General features: G+C 41.1%; 1 protein-coding gene across 1 annotated transcript in view; it reads right to left on the reverse strand.

Moving 5' to 3' along the window:
• Positions 1-8,045, reverse strand: part of fuom (fucose mutarotase) — a 102,341-nt gene extending 94,296 nt beyond the window's left edge. Inside the window, 3 exon segments of the mRNA XM_087982489.1 lie at positions 3,105-3,173; positions 7,960-8,023; positions 8,025-8,045. Coding sequence (XP_087838615.1) covers positions 3,105-3,173; positions 7,960-8,023; positions 8,025-8,045 — 154 coding nt within the window.
• Positions 8,046-19,935: the final 11,890 nt, after the last annotated feature.

A 19,935-nucleotide genomic window follows, 5' to 3' on the forward strand; every position in this document is an offset into this window, starting at 1 on the left:
ATCTCATTGTTAAAAGGTACTTTCACTGTCAAATCTAGATCTAACTTTTCTTGAGGATTTAATGGACAGGTACTGTGAAAATTCAGCAACTTCATCTAAATTGGAGGCCATTTAAGACACTACTTTTGGGAAGCTAACAGTGGCGCTGTGTAAATCAGCCCGCAATTTGTGGTAATCATTAGCTCACAGAGTATCTCTTCTTCTGTCTGCTATTGCAACCATTAGTTTTAATCCATTTTTAAACTAATATCTATCGCAGATTATCCTGTTTAATTTCTAGTTTTCAATTTATGATATAGCGTCCCTATAGGCACGCTAACTTATAACCAGCAGTTCTTGAATAGGCTAGCAGATGTGGATAAGACAAACTCTTTCAGATGGAACAAGAAATTATATAATTCCCGCTGGAACCTGCAGGTCTCGAGCCAGTGAACTAAGGGATTATGGCAAAAAAAAGGGAACCTACCCTATCCTGTGTACAGACACCATCTAGAGGCTGATCACTGCATTTACTAACTCACTCATTTAAATAAGCACATGTGAAATCCTTTCAGAAACGTTTGTGAATAATTTCAGCATTCTTCATGTAGTGAAAATTTACTCTGTACAGGTAAAACTACCAAAGTTTAAGCACTGATTGGAAGTGGTACTGTCACCTTGGTGGATTGTTGGGGACAATACAGATAATGTCCAAATAGTACTCACATTTTAAATATGTATAAATAATTATAGTTTGGACTTGTTAGCAAAACCCTGTAATTTCAATTATTGATGGATTTATTATCTGTTATCTGGTACACCATTCAAACTTTCAGTCAATGATGCTTTTTCCACTATTGGAACATTTACATTAGAGAGCTTCTGAGACCCTCAAAACTACGCCTCTGAGAGAGACACATTCCAAAAGCTTGTCCCAATGTGTTTAATGAGAAAATGCAGCATACATTTAACTGACAGCTTCAGTGGGGTTGGCACTGTTTCCTCACAGCACTAGGGATCTGTGTTTGATTCCACCTTCGGGTGACTGTGAATGTGGAGTTTGCACATTCTCTCTGTGTCTGCGTGGGTTTGTTCTGGGTGCTATGCTTTCCTCCCACAGTCCATTGATGTTCAGGTTGGGTGGATTGGCTGTGCTAAATTTCCCATAGTGTCCAGGCATGTGCAGGCTAGATGGACTAACCAAGGGATGTAGGGAGAGGGTAAGCTGCTCTTCGGAAGGTTGATGTGGATTTGATGGATCAAGTGGCCGCTTTCATACTGTAGGGATTCTATGGAAAGACAGTATTAGCCCAACTGTGACTTCATCATCATTCAGGAATTCTTGAAATAAATGATGACAGGAGCAGATACCATTTATAAAGCACCAATGGATGTAGAGATGCTAGCAAAGAGGTTTGATATAGCGTTGTTATTAAAAACAAAGAATGACAAACATTTTGGAGTTCTTTTCTGGATGTCACTAACAAAATTCATCCAAGTACTATACTTGGGTTTTCAGAAAGATTTAGATAATGTCCCCCACAGAAGCTCGTTTCATAAAATTAAAGCACATGGATTAAGAGGTAATGCACTGACAGTGATCAAGGATTTGCAGAAAACAGAGTAAGAATGAAAGGGTCATTCACCATTTGGCATCTGTGCTTAGTGAGGTAGTGGGCTTCAGTTATATATCAATGATGTGGAGTTGGAGACTAAATGTAATGTTTCAAAATGTACAGATGATACAAAGCTAAGTAGGAATGTGTATTGGGAGGAAGTTGTAAAGGGATTTCAGGAGGATTTGGACAGGATTAGTGAGCACGCAAGAGTCTGGCAGATGGAATATAATGGAATAATGCTGATATAACTCCACGTAAGCTGGTATCCTGTCACCAAGTCACTCTTTATTTACACGGGCGTGGTACTTGACACTGGTCTGACCTCCTCAGAGCCAACTCTCAGAGTGAGCAGAACCTCTGACCCTCCTGTTTATATCTGCCAGCCCAGTCTCCCTGATTGGATCAGATTAACATCCCCATTTCTGTCATCATCCCCATATTTTGATGAATGAACTCGACACATGCCCAGCCATTTTGATTAAGAATGATTAAGAACGTAGAGCCCATGGAAGGACCGGCATAGTCGACATGTAACTGAGTCCAGGGTTTACCCGGCCATTCCCACAAATGTGGGGAAGTTACTGGTGGTAATTCATGCTTCCTTTGGCACTCTGGCACTTCTCCATCAATGGGACTCTGTCTGCATCCAGTCCTGGCCACCAGACATAACATTTCGCCATTTTAGACAACCCTGGTGGAGGTCTGCCATTATCTGGGGGTGACCTTTCTTGGGACAATCACTCTTGATCCCCATAATAATATGCCATCTGCTATGGTGATCTGGGTCGCTGGGTCCAGAAAGGTTTCAATTCTGGTTGTGATGGCCCTTTTGTATTCCCCATCACCACCACCAAGATCAGATATATTTGCAAGGAAAGACTGCATGAGGAGGGATCAATTTCACTGAAATCAATATGATATTCTAACAGCCCAAGTGAAAGGAGAAGGAGAGGCTGCAGACTCAGCATCAGAGGATGAGAAATTATTAAGGCTATAAGTAAGATCAGTAAAGCCTGCTAACATGTCTTGAAGGACTGAGGGAGCAGTAGAAAGAGCAATAGACGTAGTGGCAAGAGAATGAGGTCAATGCAAGAATTGGCTGAGAGATTCAACAACACCTTCACTAACTGACCTCCCAGGCTGAGAATGAAAAGTATGGTGCTGGAAAAGCACAGCCGGTCAGGCAGCAGCCAAGGAGCTGGAGAGTTGACGTTTCGAGCATAAGCTCTTCATCAGGAACTTACACTCGAAACGTGGACTGTCCTGCTCCTCGATGCTGCCTGACCGGCTGTGCTTTTCCAGCTCCACACTCTTCGACTCTGATCTCCAGCATCTGCAGTCCTCACTTTCTCCTCCCAGGCTGAGAAACCGTGTTACATCAGCTGAGACTACGATGACACCTGGTAACTCCCGAGCTCCTGCAGACTGGGAAAACGGTTGCTATTCATTATGAAGCAAGAAGTTGTCTATGATAATGAAGCAATCTTTATTGAAACCAATAATCACCATCGGCTCTTATTTCTGTTGGGCCAAAGCGACATACTGAGGATGTTGTGAAGCTGGCATCAGCAAGTACTGAATGATAAAGGGTTAGAGATGTATGAAGTGTCTCATGGAGGAACACTCTTCTTAAAGCCCAGTGCATACAGTGCAGTGAAAGTGCAGTCAAGAAACCACATGGTGAACATTTAGCTGATGATTCAACCCTTTATATAGCCCAATAGACAGCTTCCAAACTTAAAACAATGTTTCTTTAAGAAATGCAAGGTCAAATGATTTTTTTTTCTAAACTGTGTAATTTCAAGACATCCCCAGATCCCAGTGCTTTTACAGAATGATTTGATTTAAATTCTATCAATCTTGTAAAAGTTATCCTCAGTTACATATGCACTATTAAAATTATGGCAATCTCTCTTATCAATTAGAAAGCAAAAGTAACATGCTATAAATACTTGGATGCTTTACATTGAAAGACCTTGTGTCAGGTAAATTTCATATACAGATTAATCACTAAATCAATGTATATTTATCAATATCTGATACATATAATGTAATTGAGCATCCTAATTATAACTTTTCGGATTATGTCCAACTACTGTTACAAAGGAATTCATCCATGGATATGCAGTTTTGCAACAGAGTTATTGCATAGGAAACAACAGCAGATACCCATTTGATTGTTACAACTGCCAAGATCAGTTAACCGAGGAAAGAGGTGTGCCAACAACTGGAACATTCGACACAAACTATTGGTGAAAGGTTTCTATTCCTTGGAATGGAGAGCCTTCATTATAGTCAGCACAAAAAAAAATCATCTGAGTCATTAATCGAACATTTCCTTTGCATTTTTAGACACTGTTAGGTAATCAATCTCAACAGTCTGATCAGACGGAATCAACGCTTCTATTTCATATTTGAGTAAGGACATATTGCTGCAGTTATACAGGGTCTTGTGTGCAGTTTTAGTCTGTTGGCCTGAGAAAGGACATTCTTAATATTGAGGGAGACCAGTGAAGGTTCACCAGACACATTCCCAGATGGCAGGTATGACATATAAGGAAAGACTGGATCGACTGGGCTTGTACTCGCTGGAATTTAGAAGAATAAGAGGTCTCTCAAGGAAATTTACAAAATCCTGATGTGACTGGATAAGGCTAGATGTGGGAAGAATGTTCCCGATGTTAGGGAACAAGGGGTCACAGTCGAAGAATAAGGAATAAGCTCTTCAGAACTGAAATGAGGAAGAATATCTTTCCTCAGAATTGGGAACCTATGGAATTCTCTCCCCTAGGAAGCTGTTGAGGTCAGTTCACTGGATATATTATTATTATCCCTTACAGCTAAAGGGATCAAGAGGTATGGAGAGAAAGCAGGAATGAGATAGTGAAATTGGATGATCAGCCATGATCACATTGAATGGTGGCACAGGCTCGAAGGGTCGAATGGCCTACTCCTGCTCCTAGTTTTTATATTTCTATGTGTCTCAGGATGTGAGAACACTACCTTGGCAAAACTGTATCTATTGTCCTTTCCTACTTCCCACAAGAAGGTGGAAAAGATGGTGGTGGGATTGCTTCTTGAACTGCTGGAGTCCTTGATGATCAGTGAAGATGGGAAGAGGGGTGTGTTGGGGTCAGAAGGGTGAGTTTGGAAAGTAATTGGGAATTGGAAGGTGAAAACTGAGAGAATTTAGGGCTCGCATTTTCACAATCAATACTAAAACAGCAACGTTTTTAATCAAGATGGAATAAAATGCTATCATCTCTGTACATTCATTAAATGGAAATTGCAACAGTATAGCATATGGCATCCAAGACAACTATGATATATCATTGATTAGCGTACACACAACTACAACAGTGGTGCAAAGTGGTTTCACTGCAGTGATTGTGTAAATGCAACCAAAACCCACAGTGAAAACCAAGCCCAATGTAAATGCTGAGTACCAGTTAGCAGCCCAGCTGAGTAGCCAAGTTTCCTATGTCAAAGGTCTTGCTATTGTTAACCCATCATAGAGGCACCTGTCTTCAAACAACAGCCACGCACATGCACTTATGAAAAGGAATCATTGAATAGAGATCATGAGTGGATATCTTGATTCTTTTTTTAACCTGTCCAGGACGTGATGACCAAGTGATATTATCGCTACCCTGTTCATCTAGAGACCCAGGTAATGTTCTCAGGACTTGGGTTCAAATCCTATCATGGCAGATGGGAGAGTGTGGAGTGCAATAACAAATCTGGAATTAAGAGTCTACTGATGCCATGGGTCCATTACTGATTACTGGGAAAAACCCAATCTGCTTCACTAAAGTCCTGCCATCCTCACCTGGTCTGGCCGGCATGTGACTCCAGACCCACAGCAATGTGGTTGGCTCTTAACTTCCCTCTGGGCAATTAGAGATGAACAATAGACACTGGCCTAGCCAGCGATGCTCACATCCTGTGAATTAATGAAAAGAATGCCCAGAGTCCTCCATTTCAGTTTAATGCCAACCATCTTACACAATGCAAGTTTCAACAGAAGGTTTGAGTTGAAGATCTGGTCTCGACTGATTTGGTTGAATGGCCTATTACAGCATTGTAAAGTCTGTGTAAAGTTTAGTCAATGCAAAGCTAAGACCACTTTCCACTAGGGCTACACTGGGAATATGAATGCGGCTCGATATTAGTAATAAACCTTCCAACCTCAAATCAAATTAATACAGCTATCACGCTTGTGCCTGAAATGTTTCCACTCCTGATTAATTTCTAAAAGGCAGGGCAGTAATTGCACAGCGGAGCAGATCAGATCAGTGACCTGCACATTAAAGGATTCATACTAAGTATGTGAACAGAATAATCTACATCATGAATGTCAGATCCAAAAACAGCTTTGAGGTGGTTAGATGTGGAATCCTGGTGTAAAGCTTTGTCCTGGAAGTAGTTTAAAGGTATTGTTCAACCAATTGTAATGTCTATCTACGGTGTAATCTCCTGCAATCTCAATCAGCCACAATCTCAAATATAACTGGACAACAGTCAGATTATAACAGGTTATTGGATGTACATTTGCTGGCTGAGCTGGAAGGCTCATTTTGCCTTGTCCTAGGAAGGATGTGTTGTCCCAGTCAAAGTGGTGTCCTTCCTCATTCGTATGTAAAAATACTAATGACACCACTTCGACTGGACAACACATCCATCCTAGGACAAGCCAAATAGAGACGTGCACAAGAATTCCTAGAAGCATGGCATTCCAACCGTAATTCTATTAACCATTCATTGACTTGGATCCTATTTACCACCCTCTCAGGAAAAGAATAGGAAATGACATCACCATAGGAAATGATGTCACCACAGAAAATGACATCACCAACCCTAGGAAACTCAAGCATATAAATAGAAAGCGGGCTACACCACCAGTGATTGATCCGGAGGCTCACTGAAGATGTTACCTAGTATGCGACGAAACATCTGAAAACGAACCTTCCAGCTCAGCGAGGTAACCTACATCCAGGACCTCAACCTGAGCTACAAATCTTTGCAAAATTTGATAAGAGGCTACTTTCCACCCCAAATTTGAAATTAGTTCAGGCATCAGCTTTTTAAAAGAACTCTATGTGAAAATGTTAATATTGTGTGCTTGATTCAAATGTAAGAATCACACAATGTAGCAGTTTGTAATGTGGGACTTTGAGAAGCTGATTATGGTTTCGATTTTATTCTCTACAGATCTCCACACTTAATGCTTCATTTACTTTGACTCTGTTTAAACTCAGCTGCAACAGAGTGACAAAACATCCAGTCAACAGGTTAAAGCTCTCATTCCTCTTCAACACAGAAGTGGTACCTGAAGCCATTTTTACCTTAACCCCTGAATCACCTGTACAGGTTTCAACAGAGCATCAAATATCACATTCTGAATTAATTTCTGGGAATGTAATTTTAAGCCAAATTCAACTGTAAAGATTGAGTTTATTTATTGTTCCGTAATCATCATAGCATTGGAACATGCTGTGGTGCAGTGGTAGAGGGTGTTAGGAGGTCTGAGTTCAAGTGCTACCTATTCCAGAGGTGTGTCATAATATCCCTCAACAGGCTGACTGGAAATATACAGAACATCTCATGGTGTGTATCAGTCTGAAATAGGAGGACAGGCCAGAGAGAAGAGAGGGAGGGGAGGAAAAAGGGGGATGTGAGGCAGAGAAAGGGGATGTGGAGTAGAGCAAGGGGCTCTCTCACAGCACAGTGGTAGTGTCTCTATCCCTGAGCCTGGGTTCAAGTCCCACCTGCTCCAAAACGTCTCTGAACAAGTTGATGTGAAAAGTAGGTCAGGAAGTGTTGATTTTTGAGCATCGATTATTGGGCAAAGGCTAGCGTGTGCCTATTGGGCCGAATGGCTTTCGTTTGCATGTTTGCAGAAGGAAGGTATACTGAGAGGCAGGAGAGTCAGGCAGCATCCAAGGAACAGGAGAATCGACGTTTCGGGCATAAGCCCTTCTTCAGGAATCCAGCAACACATTTTCAGCTCTGATCTCCAGCATCTGCAGTCCTCACTTTCTCCTGAGAGGCAGGAGAGCAAGGAAAGGGAAATAGGAAAATGGATTGACCTACACTCCAACATAAAGGCCAGACAGATCAGTGCGGCTATCAATGTTTCAGTTGGAATGTGTGCTAGAGGTGAAAGGTAGGGATTGAACAGTGTCCGCAGGTCATCAGGGACAGGCCCTGCAGATGGGCAGAAAGCCCCGAAAACATAGCAACAGAAGAGACTGAAACCCAGGCTGCAGAATGTGGCCGAGCCTTGGGGTTGAGTTCATTGTGACCAGTGTCAGACTCCAACCTGCTGGAAGGAGACAACTCGAGAACTGGTTCATCTTACCAATTTCATCCCCGTGCCCCATTCTCGCCAAAGCATAAAGCAAATCGGGGGATATAATGTGGGGGAATCCCTTTCAGTATCACCATTTGCTCTGTAATTTCCTCCTCCCCTTTCAGCGCAGTCCCAGGCTGGGAAAAGCGGCGCTATTGTAAGAACATCAAAGTTACAAAACAAAACTGTCCCAGGTCAGCAGGGAATCCCACGTTAGCTCCTCGACTGCTCTGGGAACCTTGTCTTTTTCAGTTCTGTCTCTCTCCTCGTGCCTTCCGTCACTTGATATTTCAGACAAGACATACCTAATCTTGAAACAGAAATGTTGATATGTTTAAACCTTTTCTTTGTCTGATAATAAGGCGCATACCCATTATTCAGGCTCACCATGAACTTCCAGTGCGCAGCTTCCATGCTATTGACTCACCTTCGGATAAGGTAAAATTACCGCTATGTTTGACTTCCTGCTGGCCCCTACTCTGGAGTCAAGCATGTCCCTGGAACGACAGAGATAACTGATCTACATCAATGGTGCTGTTCAATACAGCCAAACGCTGTTGTCCATATTCTAATTAACAACAAGCACATTCCCCGATCAACGTTGTGCTCACTGACTTACATTGGATCATGCTCCTGAATACCTCAGTTCCAAGATTTCCACATTGTTTCCAAATTCCCCATGACCTCGCCACTCCTCGCTTGTATAAACAGCTCCATGACTATAACCATTTATCCAAATCTCGCTTCTTATGCATTCCTGGTTTTTAATCATTGGTGTTAGCACCCATAGCCCTAAACTCTTGGATTCTCACCCTTTGACTCTAATGATAGAATCCTTACAATGTTGAAGCAGGCTATTTGGCCCATCCAGTCCACACCAACTGTCCAAAGAGCATCCTACCCAGACCCACTCCTGTCCCTGTGACTCTGCATTCCCCATGGCTAATCCACCTAGCTTGCACATCCCTGGACACTATGGGCACATGGCCAATCCACCTAAGCTGCAAGATCTTCAGACTGTGGGACGAAACCAGAGCACCCAGAGGAGACTCACACAGACACAGGGAGAAGACTTCACACAGACAGTCGCCAAAGGGTGGAGTCGAACCTGAGTCCTTGGTGCTGTGAAGCACAAGTGATAACCTCTGAGCCACAGTGCTGCCCACACTGTTTATATTTCCTATTCTAAAGCACTCTTTCTTGGCCAAGCTGTGTAATATCCTCTCTATCACAATGTAAATGATTATGTCTAGCTATATCCTTAACAGGGCCGTGGAGTATTTTACTACATTAAAGGTTACATGCGTGGTATTGTTGCAAATGTATTGGAGAGAAGCTGCTGAGTAAAATTGCTGAGGGCCAATTTTGAGACTATCCTGTGCAAATAAAATCTTTGTATTTCTGTTGGTTTCAGAAGCTTTCAGTGTTCAAGGTTAATGCTGCAGTAATCACTTGAGTCATCAATGTTGCAGTATCTATTTAATTGGTGCCACTGGAAAATCACGGAACTTATACAGCACAGAGGAGGCCTTTCAGCCCATTTTGTCTGTGCTGAATGTGTGATTCACTTAATGCTTTTCTCCTGCCATCTCCTATAATCCTGCAATTTTTTTTCCTCTGCCATTAACAGCCGAATTCACTTTTGAAAGCCTCAATTGACCCTGCCTCCACAATACCTTCGGGCCATACATTCCAGACCTTAATCTCACTGCCTGTTTCTTTTTTCCCTATATCACCATTTGCTTCTTTTGCCAATTACTTGAAATCAGTATCTTCTTGATGTTAATCCTTTTATGTAACAATGCGTTTAATTTCTAGAACAATATATTTAATGCAATGAAGTACCAAATATAGGGAAAGAAGTACAAAAATACATTCTGAATTAATTCAAATTAAGGTAAAATTGCATTTGCAGAAAGTAATAAGTGAATAAATTCAGTGTGGCAGTTCAGGAAAGACAATCTCACTACCGCTTTGTGAAGTTTTCTATTCTTCTGAAGTTATTTACCACTCCCTCCGTGACTCCCTCGTCAGATCCACACCCCCCACCAACCCAACCTCCACTCCCGGCACCTTCCCCTGCAACCGCAGGAGGTGCAAGACTTGCGCCCACACCTCCCCCCTCACCTCCCTCCAAGGCCCCAAAGGAAACTTCCATATCCGCCACAGATTCACCTGCACCTCCACACACATCATCTATTGCATCCTCTGCACCCGATGTGGCCTCCTCTATATTGGGGAGACAGGCCGGCTACTTGCGGAGCGTTTCAGAGAACACCTCTGGGACACCCGGACCAACCAACCCAACCACCCTGTAGCTCAACATTTCAATTCCCCCTCCCACTCCACCAAGGATATGCAGGTCTTTGGACTCCTCCATCGTCAGACCACAACAAAACGACGGTTGGAGGAAGAACGCCTCATCTTCCGCCTAGGAACCCTCCAACCACAAGGGATGAACTCGGATTTCACCAGTTTCCTCATTTCCCCTCCCCCCACCCTGTCTCAGTCAAATCCATCGAATTCAGCACCGTCTTCCTAACCTGCAATCTTCTTCCCGACCTCTCTGCCCCCACCCCAGTCTGACCTATCACCCTCACCTTGACCTCTTTCCACCTATCACATTTCCGACGTCCCTCCCCCAAGTCCCTCCTCCCTACCTTTTATCTTAGCCTGCTGGACAAACCTTCCTCATTCCTGAAGAAGGGCTTATGCCAGAAACGTCGATTCTCCTGTTCCCTGGATGCTGCCTGACCTGCTGCGCTTTTCCAGCAACACATTTCCAGCACCAGTAAGCTATGGCATCATAAATCACGAGAATGCTTGACATTTTTACAGGGCAGGGGGAATCATTTGGTGGAAAGAGCTTAATTACAAAGATCACATTGTGTCATTCAAAAGCCGACTGCTGCAGGAGCAATGAATATGAAATCCAAACTTTTGTGCATATGGAGTATGATCAGGAATGGGCCATTAGGTCCCTCAAGCCTAAGAAGCCATTCGATAACATTATAGTTGATCTTCTAAGTCAATTTCAAGTGCCCACATTAACCTCATGTCCCTCGATTCCGTCAGTATCACTAAATTTGAATGTGAAGGTGACATTTATGTCCTAATTGGGGAAATGCAGCTTAGCTTTCAAGCTAGTAACTGCTGAAGATTTCGGTTTACCTGTCTTAGGTAACGAGGAAGCAGATTATTACAGTATGACAGCTGATTCCTAAGCACACCCTTATGATCCAGTCAGGCACAGAGTTTACTTTGCAGGACCCATGCACAACTATTCAATTTGGGACTCCTCGCTGTGATTAGATGATGGTATTTGATACAGTCCGCTCAGTCTGACGTCAAATCTGCAACAATATCAGCAAAGAGAAATGGATTCATTAGAAAGGTGAGAGTTTTAATGACCCAAAGCATTAATCTGTCTCTGCAAGTGCTGGCTATGCTACTGCATAAATCCTAGCTCTCATTGCAAACCTTTCAGCTGGTCTGTTCTTTTTTTAAGTCAGCTGCATTTCTACAGACATTCCTCAACTTTGTCAATCATGCGTTTGTTCTCCAGCAACACGGGAAGGCACATTGGGAAGAAGGTAAGGATGGATAGAAGGCAGGATGAAACAGAAAAAAAAAGAAATGGATGAAAAAGTTCCCAAGTAGCTTGGTCTGAGACTATTCCCCCCCTCCCCACCTTTAGACATTGTAGAGGAAACCAATGGCTCGGTAGCTACTTGTTTCAGACAAGCTTCAATAAGATTGTCTCCAAACTTTCTCGACACAAGCAAATATAGTCCAATCCCACTCAATCTCTCTCCAAAGAACAGCTTTTGTATTTCCAAAAATCTTTCTAGTGAAGATTCGTTGCATGCCATCTCAGGTAAGTACATCCTTCCTTTGATCAGAAGATCAAACTTCAAAGTTTTCATCAAGGCCTTATCTCATTTCAAGGAAGGTTTGTTTTTGTAATCTGATAGATCAACATCCTTGCAATAAACACAAACACATTATTTGCCTACCCCATTACTTATTGTAGCTGCATATTAATTAATTGTGATTTAAGAAATGGTAGCAAAACTAAGCAATTATTTCATTTCTTTCTTCACAGAGGACAATACGGAAAAATCTTTTGGCATAGACACTGTGGGCATCATATTTAATGCCCAGCTATGTACCAGTCAAACTCTGCAGGCAAGGAACAGCCCTTCAAAGTCTGCTCCTTAATTATTGTTAGGTTGGAAACAGCCCAGAAACAGAAGGTTTACAAAGAGGTCGCTGGAGTTCCTGGTGCATGGTGTGGTAGAGAGGAGAGCCAACCTCTTTCCCCAGAACACCAAAAGATGCCAAGGTACCAGACACTGCCAGCTGGACTTACATAGCCACCCAGGTCAGTGCAGTGTTGTCGGTGAGAAAAACTACTGTATCAACATGGAAAGGTCAATGACCTTGTGCTTCCTTCAAGGGTAAATGCCACCATGTTCTCTCCGCTATCAAACTCCCAATCAAACTCTGCCACTGCACATAAAACCCAGCAATGTTAACAGTCCACCACTTTCATCATTGCTTGCAGCATATTCGCTCAATGGTTCTCATCCCTTATCGCCCAAAGCACAAAGTCTTCCTATCCCAACGTATTTCCTATTCACTCACTGGGGACACCTCCACTATCTTTTCTGCTCCTGCATCTACACTTATGGATCTTCCAAATATTTCTCATCAGACTCAATTCTTTCTTTTCTAGATTTTGCCCGAAACGTCAATTTTCCTGCTCCTCGAAAGCTGCCTGGCCTGCTGTGCTTTTCCAGCACCACTCTGATCTAGTTTCTGATCTCCAGCATCTGTAGTCCTCACTTTTGCCGAGTCCATTCCTCCTTTTGCCTGGTCTGTGGAAGGAAGGGAGCCTGGGCTGGGTCGTGATGTCATTGATCGAGTAACCCAGAGCCAGACTGATGAGGACCATGGGTTCAAATCCCAATAAAAGATCCAAAGTAAAAGACTAACCTTATGCTGACCATTACTGATTACTGTGAGAACTCATTTTGTTAATAATGTCCATTAGGGAAGGAAATTTGCTATCCTTACCCGGTCTAGCCTAAATGTGAATCCAGACCCATTGCAATGCAGTTTATTCATGTCTCTGGACAATTCAAGGTGGACAATAAATGCTGGCCTAGCCAGTGATACCCACACCCACTGAATTATTTTTCTTTAAAAAGCGTCACCTTTATATTTGAAGTTTCTCCCTTGTCATTTGTCATTATTCTCTCTACTTTCTGTCTGCACTAAAATGCAATGGACTGAAATGTTAACTTTATTTCTTTATTTTTCTACTTTATACTAATGTGGCCTTTAATGTTGAACATTTAACTATATTTCCTTACTTTTTCTATTTTGTACCCAGTCACCTTTGTACCTAAGATGGCACTGGGAATGGTGACATTTTACACCTTTCACTGTATCTCCTGTATCCCTGTACTTGAGAATATGTGACAGTAAAACTAATGCTGATTCTAAAACGGAAGACAAGAGTGGAGATGCAGTGAGTACCCAAGCAAGTGTAAAGTACGTGAGTGCTAGTAAAGCAAGCTAACGCTCTGAGCTGCAGATGAATAAAAAGGGTGTGAGTCCCTGTGCACGGAGGAATGCCGGAGCATTACAATGAAAGGTCAATTTCATAATTCAGTCGCAGAAGTATCTTCGGAGTTAGTCCAAGATCAGATTTGGTGAGGCTGGTGCTTTGATGATGAAAGTTTCCTGGGATAAAGGGTGGAGGAGGTCCCTGTCCATGAAATATTGTTGAATGAGGGTGGTGTGGATGGATGCCCAGAGAAGCAACCAGTGAGCTTCACCTGCCCGATAACCAGTCAGACTTCCCAGTCAGGAATTGGAACTATCCAGTTTCTCACCAATGCCCGGGAGAACCGTGAACAGCATAGAAATGAGACAAGGTTAGCTCATGATACAACTGCAAGGAAATAAAATCCTTGTTACTTATGAGTAAAATTTTCATCTAGCCATTAATGCCTTAAGGACTTCTTTTCCCTCCATGTTGAGAAACACTTTTTTCATTCTCATCACATTTTCCCAAAATTCTCATCATTGCTAAAACTATTCAAATACTAGGAAAATTCCACCAATGAAATCAATTCTCTTCCCTTTCTAAGGAAGACCTATTCAGAATCTGTTGTAAAATGCACAGCCCCTCCATAATAGCATGATTGAGTCCAACAATCCGATGTATACTAAACTTGACATATGTTACCTAAATCATTTTATCATAAATCTCCCTCTTTTCAACACTATTGGTTGAGGTCATTATTATGCAATTAAAACTGTGCTATTTGTGACATCCTTTGGAACATTTGATGGAGAATTCATCTTTTTAAACCTTAAGTTATAATAATAGCACTTGTTCTGTATTTGAGCCCTAAGGGGATTTAACTTTACTCTAAAACGCGAAAGTACTTTTTAACTGAATGTTTACATACAGAGAAGCACCGTTGCCATAGATACAATCATATCTTAAATGGAAGACACACACTTGTGTTGACTGACATAATTAGTGCAAGTCTTTTATTCCAATTCTGTTATTGTGCTGTTGTATTCAATGGGAGATTTTTTGGGCACACCCAGAATTTCGCAGTATTTTTCACAGACTACAGAATTCAAGATGGAATTTTGACATATGACATTGGAAAAAGGAATGATTCTGACAAGTCCCTCCAGAATAAATGAGACTTCTGTAAGCCAATTCTTTTTTGACTTCTTTAAGGTAAAAGATTTTCCACACAATTTGAATTCTAATAAAAGTAGAGTGGAGATGCTTAAAAGAGAATAATTAAGAGAATGCGCCTTTTGTCTTGATAGTTAAACACCTGCATGAGTCATTGTGCTTCGAAAACATTATTTTACGTAATCACTGTTATAATAAATTGCCTTCTTTCTTTCATTACCCTCTTACTTACAAACTGTTGGTTACTACATCCCACACACAATTCAATACGTGAATTGCTCTGAAGCATTTTGCTGGCAAGTTATGGCTTAGAACGAATGTAAGGTTTTTTTTTGGGAATTAACTCTGGACAAAAATGAACCTATTCAATCTTCTACACATTATTTATAACTTGTTGCCACCTAGACTTGGTAATGCCAGATCAGCACTTTTGATTTAACTTGCCTTCTGATTCAATTGTGATGTTGTCTTGAGCTTTTGGGCTCTTAACCAATCAAACAGTGATCCTAATTTTTAAAAAATAGAAAATATAACCATACATTGAACGGAATTAAGGGGAATAGCGAGAATTAAGTAGATTTGTAGCTCAGGTTGAGGTTCTGGATGTAGGTTTGCTCACTGAGCTGTTGCTCCCTCAGCATGCAAACCTGCATCCATTAATGAGAATGATAAAATGTCGTAAATTTGTTTTAATCTTCAGCTACCAAAATACTGATACATATATTATTTACTTAATTAGCTGCTTTACTTTATGGAAAACTTACAATGTGTGTTACAAAGAGAATATCTCATGGCTAACCATGAGATATGATAATTTAATATAATTATGCATGGGTCAATCAGTTATGGCTTTGTGTATTATCCTGCCGGATTCACTATAACTGTACAAATAAAGATAAAAGTTCACTCTAATTCTGTAGCTTAGTGCTACCTCACTTGATAGAAGCATATAATCTTGCAGCAGAGGAGACCATTCAACCCATTGTGACTCTTTGAAACCACAATTCATTTAGTCTCACATAAAAAGTACTCATGAAAAATTTATCTTTTGTAGTATTTAGCCACTTCTCTTTCACTCCTCCTGATGTAACCATTCCAGGCAGAGCATTCAGAGTCAAAACAATACACTCCATAAAACAATTTCCACCCTCTATCACACTCCTGCCCTGTTTCTTCTACCAACTTCCTTCACCTTTCATTCACATTCGTTTCATTAAACATGTTGTGAAGTTAACAACAGTGTCACTGATGTTGACAGCAGATACAAATTATCCTGGTGCTATCTTATTTCAAAGCATATCATAAAGATGGACTACAACTCTAGATCATAAACAGATATATTGAACTTCTAATAATAATGTTTTTTTTTCAGGAAGAGACTATACAGCCAAAAAAATTACTGAGAATGTAAATTCTAAGTAATGTAATTCAGTGACTGCCTCAGAGGGTCATCCCCAGCCTCAACAGATTTGTGGAATGTTGCACCTGACGGATGTCAAAGACGCTTCAAAGGACTTCAAAGGGTGAAATGCACTTCAAACTGAGCTGTAATTTCCTTGGAGCTATCTCAGATTATGAACATGCTGGGGGAAAAAAGAGATCGATCTGGGCTAGAGCCAGCATTAAAAGGAAACAGATAAAAGAATTCCAGCTAAGATGCAATTCTAAGTACCTCAAACACAACCACTGAACAACATCAACACTACTGCCATCACCCCACAACTTGCCACTTTCTACTCTTCATGGGACTCAGGGTCTTTCTAAACATTTATCCTTTTTGGACTCCCTTCTCATTTCTAATATATGTGTACATGCATTTCATTATTATTTATTTTTGCATTTCATAACTCATAGACCCACTATTTTGTTTACTCTAGAACCAATGGTTAAATTGGCTCTTTTTAAAACATACATTAATTTGGGCTGGGAGAAAGGTATTGACAGGGGAAAGGATTCTCTTTAAAATAATACTAACCGAGGAAATGGATGAATAAAGATAGGGAGCAAGTTCATCCTTCCCTACACAGGAAGCTGACAATTTGAAGTATCCCATGACATGAAACTATAATAACTTGGGGAACTTTGCCAAGGGACTGGTTGTTCACTTGTAGGAACTTCAGTCAGTACAGATTTATTCTTTAATCTTGTAATTGTCAATTGCCATTTGTGGAAACAATTTCATGGTTTCTTGTTATGTGTGCCACCTCATGCAACAGTATTATGTGCTAATCTTCTAGTGACTAGTTCATAAAAATCATTAAAACTGAAGTGCTGAAACCTTATCATGGTGAAATATATTGTCCCCTTAGAATTTTAGCTTTTATGTTAGCAAATGTGAGCTAGGAATAAACGTAAATCACACACCACCAGATTATAGTCCAACAGGTTTAATTGGAAGCACTAGCTTTCGGAGCACTGCTCCTTCATCAGGTGACAACCACCTGATGAAGGAGCAGCACTCTAAAGCTAGTGCTTCCAATTAAACCTGTTGGACTATAATCTGGTGGTGTGTGACTTTTAGCTTTGTACACCCCGGTCCAAATCAGGAATAAGCTTACCTGTGGAATGAAACCTGTTCACAGATAGATGGAAGAACAATTTACAGAACGACTATATCATATACTCAGACTTGCATCATACTTATATCCAGTTGTAGCTGGTGTCAACAGATGTCAACATATTTGTAAAATTCAGAACCAAATGACAGACAAGTGGCAGTTTTATTGTTGAATCTTGCAAACACCATATTAGAATCTTGCAGCATACCAGGGGGAAGCCTTTTGATCCATCATGTGTGGACCACCTTTTTAATCTTGCACTCCCCTGCTCTTCACCACAGCCCTGCAATTTTCTCCCCTTCAAGTATTTATCCCATTCCTTTGGAAAGCTAATCTTGAATATGCAATTAATAAGTCTGGAATATAAAGCATGTTTCAGTAGTGGTGACCATGACAACTGTCAGTGATTACTGTAAAAACCCAAGCAGTTCACTAATTGCAAAGGGAATCTGGCCTCCTTTTCTGGATCGGTTGACATGTGACTCCAGATGTAGTTGACTCTTAACTGTTTTCTACAGTGGCCTAGCAAGCCACTAGGAACTGACAACAAATGCTGACCTGGCCAATGACTCCTGTATCCTATGAAAGAATAAAGAATTCCATGAAAAAAAAAGGTTGTACATTCCAGATTATAGCAATGCTTCCCTGATGTCTAGATTATGGAATTTCAATGATGTAGAGCCTGCTTGTGCCAACCACTTCTGACAGAATTATAAATACTGTGGCATTATAATTTCAACTTAAACACTTCCGCCAGCAAACTGAAGCAGTAAAATAAATCATGAATGGACACATGAGTTTATTCTGTGAAACAAGTGATTAAATTTTTGACTGAATATTCATTACAGCAGTTACAGAAATGTCTCTAAGATATGTTTGCCTGATGATTGTGAAAAAATAATCTCCTGTCAAATTACACCCTTCTACTTCAAAGATCAATCAGGTACACCAAAGCATCACTTTATTGTCTTACATTTCACAACAGTCTACACATCAATCGTAAATGCTCAAACATTTTGTGACTACATCTGTATTTCCAACATGTTATATCCGAAGCAATAAATACCTGCGAGTGAACATTAAACTGAAACTTAATGAAAGACATTCAAGCTCCCACTCAATGAAGCTAAACATTATTATTTGTTTAACAACTGTGGGATCTTTTAATTGCTTTTTGTCTGCATTGCTACTTATTTAACAACACCTAATATTTAGGCAATACCACACCCAAAGTAGAACATAGAACTGTACCGCACAGGAACGGGCCCTTCGGCAGTACTTTGCGGGAGCATTACAAAACAAATTTGACATGAGCCACATAGGAGATATTTGATCAGTTGACCAAAAGTAGTCACAAAGGTCGGTTTTATGGAATGTCTTACAGAAGGAAAATGAGATCAAGTTGGAGATTGGGAATTCCAAAGTCCAGAGCAATTGAAAGCACAGCTTCCTTTGCAAATGTTAGATGATTAAATAACTGAAATAGTTAACGGACTCAGATCACAGCATGAACTGTGCAAACATCAAAATATGAACATGCATTTAGGAGCAGAAATAAGCAATTTTCCTCCCCTAACTTGCACTGTCATTCAACTGACCGGATTGTGGTCTCAGCATCATATTCCTAGCTCGCCCTGTAACCACTGGCTCCCTCTTTAATCAACAATCTATCGGGCTCTGCCTTAAAACATATTACATTGCCCCCTATCTCCAACATTTTGAGTGGAAACGATTTCCAAGACTCACAGCCTTCCAAGAAAAGAAAAGCTCCTCATTATCTCAATCTTCAGTAGGAAGTCTCTGAATCAATACCGTGAGATTTAAATGTTTTATCAATATCATCTGAGCCCCCAGATTCACCTGCTCCTGTGCACAATTTTTTTTTGTGTATGTGCCTATGTTATTTGGTGGCAGTGGGACATTCATTCTCCCACGTTATATGATAGACATACGATGAAAGAGTGGCTTCAAACAGTGTACATTTGGCCAAAGAAACCAATACATGTGAGGCCATTTCTTCCAGCGGTGAGGTTGTTCACAGATGTCATTGTGGATTGTTGTCTACAGTGTTGGCATCTGCTGTCAAGCCATTCCAGCCACTGATCATCATGGCTGCATAGACTAGTCTGTCGGTAATGTTGCCATTTCCCTCTGATTTGGGTTAGTGTCCCCCCCCATGTGTAAGCCATGCATGCAAGAATATGAGTATCAGGGTTGGGACATTGTGCTGTGGCTGTGTAGGACACTGGTGAGGCCATTTTTTGAGTACTGCGAGCAGTTCTTGTCGCCCTGCTAGAGGAAGGACATTATTAAATTGGAAAGGTTGCCGAAAAGATTTATAAGGATGTTACCAGGACTGGAGGGCTTGAGTTATAAGGAGAGGCTGGATAAGCAGGGACTTTTTGTTTTCTCTGGAGCGTGTTTTCTCAGGGGTGACCTTATAGAGGTTTATAAAATCATAAGAGGCAAGATCAGGTGAGCTTTTTCCCAGGGTAGGGGAATCCAAAACTAGAGAGCATAGGTTTAAGGTGGGAGAGGAAAGATTTAAAACATCAAATGGGACAACTTTTTCACACAGAGGGCAGTACTTATATGGAATGAGCTGCCAGAGAAAGTAGTAGAGGCAGGTACAGTTATGACATTTAAAAGACATTTTGACAGGAACATGAATAGGAAAGGTTTAAAGGGATATGGGCC

This window comes from Chiloscyllium plagiosum, unplaced genomic scaffold (assembly GCF_037043375.1).
Source record: "Chiloscyllium plagiosum isolate Xiang-an unplaced genomic scaffold, Cpla_swu_hap1 HiC_scaffold_43, whole genome shotgun sequence".
NCBI classification, from domain to species: domain Eukaryota; kingdom Metazoa; phylum Chordata; class Chondrichthyes; order Orectolobiformes; family Hemiscylliidae; genus Chiloscyllium; species Chiloscyllium plagiosum.